Source organism: Nanorana parkeri, unplaced genomic scaffold, assembly GCF_000935625.1.
Source record: "Nanorana parkeri isolate BGI_ZX_2015 unplaced genomic scaffold, ASM93562v1 scaffold6, whole genome shotgun sequence".
NCBI lineage: Eukaryota > Metazoa > Chordata > Amphibia > Anura > Dicroglossidae > Nanorana > Nanorana parkeri.
In genome coordinates, this window is record NW_017306274.1 from 5198347 (window position 1) to 5204346 (window position 6000).

The 6000-nt window shown below is 43.1% G+C and overlaps 1 protein-coding gene across 1 annotated transcript in view; it reads right to left on the reverse strand.

Annotated features, from left to right (window-relative positions):
* TOP1MT (topoisomerase (DNA) I, mitochondrial) overlaps positions 1-6000 on the reverse strand; it is a 49237-nt gene that overhangs the window by 34466 nt on the left and 8771 nt on the right. The window contains exon 3 of the mRNA XM_018553021.1: positions 350-472. Within this exon, the coding sequence (XP_018408523.1) occupies positions 350-472 (123 nt within the window). The remainder of the gene's footprint in view (positions 1-349; positions 473-6000) is intronic.

Genomic DNA, 6000 nt, shown 5'->3' on the forward strand with positions numbered 1-6000 from the left:
AAGCGCACAGTTTAAAAGATTGGTAAAACAGGAGAACTCTGGAAAATCTATTGTGGACAATGGTGCTAGTAGCAGAGTTGGTCTCTATAGTAGTGTCCTGCAATCCCATGTACTGCAGCCCTTAATATGGGAATGAAAGGGCCAGCACTAGAAGCCAATCAGAATCTGTAGTTTTGCATATGTGTTGAGGAGGAAAGAAAATGAGCAGAGGGTTTACTCGGTGTCCTAATTCTCCACTATCCAATTAGCAGTTAGATGGGTGGTGTGTCTAGTTATACTTCAACAGTGTTTAGCTGCTAGCCTGGAGCTCAAATTGAAAACAAACATTTTCATAAAATATATATTTTACCAGCTTTTCTTCTTTGCTACGGTTTTTCCTTTCCTCAGATTTCCCTTTGAAGTATGTATGCATTTCGGTAAAGTCGCACTTGGCCAAATCGGCAATCATGTTTTTCTCTTCAAGGGTCATCTCCTACAAAAGAGGCCAAAGCATATTCATCCTTATTCAGTAAACTCAAATGAAGATATCCCCAAACCAAGGCCACTATGGAGAAGAAACATACAGTGTTAAAATGTGACTAATGCCATTCCTCGTTTTATCCCATATAACAGCGGCTGTGCATAGAGGTTGTTGTCAGCTTTTTCATGTCACAGCTCTTTAGCTATCCCTAGACAGCAGCTGTGAAAACAAAATATGGACTACCTTCTTTCACTTTACCTTTCATCCCTCTTTTTCCCATTGGCTGTTTTTTTTTATTTTATCTTTTTGCTAACCTTACCAAAAAGGGAAACAAAAAAATTCCATTCATTCAGGAAAGGGGCAGTTGTGTTGCATCTAGGCAGACTGTACATGGACAGACTGCATACCAAACGTTTAATGGGCCTATACCCAGTTTTCACAGCTATCTAGTTATAAAAGCGTAAAACCGCTTCTATGCACAGGTACTGTTAAGGATAGGCTATAAAGAGCAATGGCATAGGCCACTTTACTTTAACCCAGACTTAAAATATATGGATGATTGACTAGCTCTATCTGATCAGTCTCTTAAACCCCTTTTTTTGTGGAGATCATGCCAATGCCTTGAAATCATCATGGTCCTGCTCAGAAGATCTCCGGGATAGGAAATCGTTTTGGGGCTCTTAGATTTAGTGTAGCAGAAGCATTAGGTTAAGGGCCAGTGTCAATAGGCTTTTGTTCCATTGCTCAACCAATACAAGTCTATGGGAATGCTGAAGCAGGTCAAACGCAGATCAACTGCACCTGCATTGAATTCTGAATGATCTCAGAAATTCTCAAACGGATATCAAAAAGTACACAGCATTTGCCCATTGGAGCCTAATGACACAGGCACCAAGTAATTTTAATTTAAGTTTAGTATGTATTAACAGATAAGCTAGCCCAGACTAAATATCTGCAATCTCAGGCCTAGCAGGCCGTAGGCCAACAATTGTGTGATCTCCTGGAAAAAGAAGAGTTGGGTCCATGTACCACCAAAAGATGCTTGGCCATTCTAGGTAGGCAGTAGCTGAATTTTTTGATTATTCCATTTTCAGGCCATTTGAAACCAGTCTGCAACATACACATCCAAGTCTAAGTCCCTTGCTAAAACAGGACCAACTCCCAAGGAGCAAGAACCAGAATGTATGTATACATTGACAAGTAGATATTGGCATAAGCATGTGTGGACCTGTGTCCATCTCTATTTTCCAAAAGATCTGGATGGTCTCAGCAAAAAACGATGGTTACTTTTGGGGAACAGTTTTGCAGCTCGGGCTGACCAAGGTCAAGCCGAGTTACAGACAACTTACCAATGCCAAGTTCTGTCTGGAGAAGGTGGGCTACACCAGGTCATGAAAAATATGAAAGTGATTTATTGGCCCTTTAAATAAATGTCACAAGTTGCAAATAAATTGAGACTATGAAAATGTGTAAGTATCGGGGCAACTGCTTTGGATATGTCACCCACTAATTCACAAATTACAATGTAGTGAGAAGCACTTGGCTCATAAATTGATTCTAATGGATATTGACAGAAGAAATTAGCAAAAAGATCAAGAACAAAAAAAAAAGAAATAATAAAAAAGAATGTCTGAGAAGGGAGAGCTGGAGGAAATCAGACCAATTAAAAATACCATAAACTGAGAGCAGTCTTTCTGAGTCAAAGGTCTTGTCCTCTATAAAAGCTTTAAGCGGCACACAGTTCCATTTATTTCAAATTATTCCTCATGGCGAGGAGAAAATGAGATCATAATTTGCAGCCAAGGCCCATTCTTGGGGCCAATTGATTCATAAATAGGAAGTGTGGAATAGGAGCTAATGTAGTGCTTTGTGCATGAAAAGTTTGACTTTTTTCGTTTTAAAGTGTCCGTCCACCCAAAAATGATATGTATAGGTGAAGTCTGGAGGGCACGGTCAGCCCTGGGCTTCTTCTAAGTCTTGGATGCTCCAACAGTGAGATCTCCCTACCAAATATTCCAAACCGTTCTGGTTGTCCCTGTGCACCTTTGTGTTCCAGCTCCTCCTGTGGTTTTCAACAAAATGTACATTCCAGGAGCATAACTAGAAATCACAGGGCCCCATACCAAAATTTTGTATGGGGGCCCTGTGATTTCTAGTTACGCCCACATGATAACCCAAACAGCCCAACTGAGAGTGACCCTGCAGAGCCTACCATAGAATCTCTATGGTGGGCTCTGCAGGGTCTCAGGTGGGCTTGTCAAGCCCTCTTACCCGTCAGCACCGATCCTCTGTCCTCCTCCACGGTCGATGGCAGGCCCCACCTCCTCCATCGATGGGCCCCGCACTCTCCTCCGAAGCTGTTGGTTGTCTCAACTTTTTTTTTTCTCTATAGGTTGAACTCGATTGACTTGTGTCTTTTTTAAACTTGACTATGTAACTATATGACTCAGCAGCGGCTGTGACGAGGAACGCGCCGCTGCACACATCACTGACAGGTTGTCAGTGATGTGAATAGCGGTGTGTTCCTCCTCACAGCCACCAGTAACAGCCAGCAGCCTCAGATGCCATAGCGACCCAGGTGGCCCGACGGCATCAGGGGGATGTCCTGGCCGGGCCCCCCTGTGCCCCATGGCTGCCGCCTAGGTCGCTATGGCCATTGTTACACCACTGGTACATTCTATAAAAAGCCAGCATCGGGAACAGAGTCCTTGAGAGACCATTTTAGGTGACCCATTAAAATATGCATAATATTACTGTGAGATTTGCAGCCCCGTAATGTTGATATTTGCTTAAAGTGACATTAAACCCTCAGATTTTTTAACATAGACCAATACTGTAATGTGTGCCTTACTGTAATCCATGGTTGTTTCCCTTCTCTTTGCTACTCTTCCTTTTAAATCCCCATGTCTTCTCATGCTGGGGGAGAACTTCCCTTTGCAGCTGAGTGCCTCTTCCTGTAGTGCTGGCTCAGGTTGCAAACCAACACACAGACACCATGTATCCATTCCAGAGACAAGGCAGTCTGCTGCAAAACAGAAGTTCTGCCCAGCATGAGAAGAGATACGGATTTAAAAGGAAGAGCAGCAAAGAGAAGGGAAACAACCATGGATTACAGTAAGGCACACATTACAGTATTGGTCTATGTTAAAAAATCTGAGGGTTTAATGTCACTTTAAGCTGAAAAGACACGGGACAGTCAGATATGAGCTCAGTGTACGAGCATAAACTGGTGTGTAGACATGCACACCCTTGTATCAGCCGAGCCATGTCTGGACACCCTCCACTTGTGACAGCAAAGCAAGACTGATCGACCGTGCCCCAGGATTTGTAGTCAAGGGGTATCTGCTACATAAGTTGCATATTCAGACTGTGCCTAGTCACTCCTGTTCTTGAAGCCTCATAATGGGATATCTGCAGTGTGAGATCGTTTAAGGTACTGCTGCCTCCGATCCAAGTCTGCAGAGATTTGGTTACTACTGGGCTGCTCATTGGTCTTGCGGGAGGGGAAGCTGTACCTGAGGACCTGCAGTGCAAGGATCTCCCTGCTTCTGAGTCATTCAGTCTGTGGATCTGTGCTTTCACCTTCTGTCCTGCTGCTTCCTGATGAAGCAATGCTGATCAGCAGAACTGATTGATCGTGCCCCAAGATTGGTTGTCAACGGGTATCTGCTTCAAAAGGTGGTATATTCAGACTGTGCCTTGTCACTTCTATTCTTTAAGCCTCATAATGGCATAGCTGCAGCGTGAGATCATTTAAAAGGTACTGCTGCCTCTGACGGATAGTCTCCGGACATTTGGAGTGAGATTTGGTCACTAGTGTTGCTCATTGTTCTCCTTACTGGAGGGGAAGCTGTACCCGAGGACCTGCAGTGCAAGGATCTCCCCGCTTCTACTTCATTCATTCTGTGGATCTGTGCTTTTAGCATCTCAGCTCTCCTCTTTACATTTCTCGTTAAGCCAGTCACTTTAAGATAATGAATGTCCATAGCCTGACCACAGGTTCACTTAACATGACCTTATCAAAATGTGAACCCCGATTGCAGAGGGCTGCCTGAAAATGTATAAGTTAGATGGTCCACACTTCTGGTCGCGAGCCAATCACAAAGGAAGAAATAACATGTTTGAGGCACAGATTTACTCCCCTTTATATATCCCTCAATAGCCACAAGGGATATAAATTCACTCTGTTTGCACCAAATGCCATTGCAAACCCATATATAATCTTGTAAAATAGCAGTGACATCATCATGATGTACATAGCCTGTGCAGAGAGCATAGCTGTGGGTGGAGCCTGCTGTGCCCTTCCTTCCCTTCAGACAGCTTGCAGAAAACTACAGGAGGGGGTGGAGACCAGACCAGTCGTCCTGCACAAGGAGAGCAGCAGCAGTGACTGGTCTTTATTACAGGAAGGGTGGAGACCAGACCTGTCACCCTGAACAAAGGAGAGAGTGCAGCAGTGAGTGGTCTTTATTACAGGAGGGGGTCGGAGGCCAGACCAGTCACCCTGCACAAGGAGAGATTGGCAGTGACTGGTCTTTATTACAGGGAGCTCCAAGTCTCACACTGGATTACTGCACAGATCGAGAATACACACAGCTCACAAAGATTCAAGAAAGAATACAAATATTTTGTATTTAAACAATAGTTGCTTATACCGGAGTTAAGTTTTACATTTTGATTGGGAAAGAGTTAAAAAAAAGCTCAGGTTTAAAATGCTTGTCGTGTGACCCCTTGCTTAGATTACCCCCTACTTCCTATTCTATTCTTCCAACTGGACAGGAAGTGAGGGCAAATTTCCCCCCAGTGACACCGACAGCAGTAAAACCTGACAACCATTCCCACTCCTCTCCACAGCAAAGTTTCCCAAAGAAACATTCACATTTGCCTTTAACTAGATTCCCTTCAAGTGAGAGAAGATTTACTCCGTCCATTACACGCGGCCTGCACAATCGCTCCTCAGTTGTCCTTCAGCGGTTCTGACCTTTATACGGGGTGACAAACATGAGAAATGATTTTGTTTGTATACATGCTGGGCGGCAAGCGGTTATTACTTGGGGATTAGGCAATGGCACGCAGCCCTGATGAAAGCTGCGGACATCTGAACCACATGGGGCCGGTCTGCAGAGCAGTCAGTTCACGGTAATGAGACCACCTAAACACCTTGGCTCCGTGCTGAACCGCTGCGACAAAAAGTTTCCCTTTTCATCAGACTTCGAATTTTAGGCGTGAATTCTGTAAATGCAGCAATTCCAGTAAACCGTGCGTCATAACTATGTCAAGATGGACAAATAGAAGTGCCAAATTTGGTATAAAATATCGAAGCACCCACCGTAATTATTGTGGCACTCACATAAATAAAAATAGCAAAGTAAATTTTAAAAAAAATTAAATAAAATAGAAAATTAAATAGAAAAATAAAAAAAATACAATAAAATTCAATAAAATAGAATAAAATAAATAGAAATATAAAAAAAAAGAAAAAAAAAAGGATGATTATAATAATTAAATACATGTTAATGAAGGTGGTACAGCTCACTATG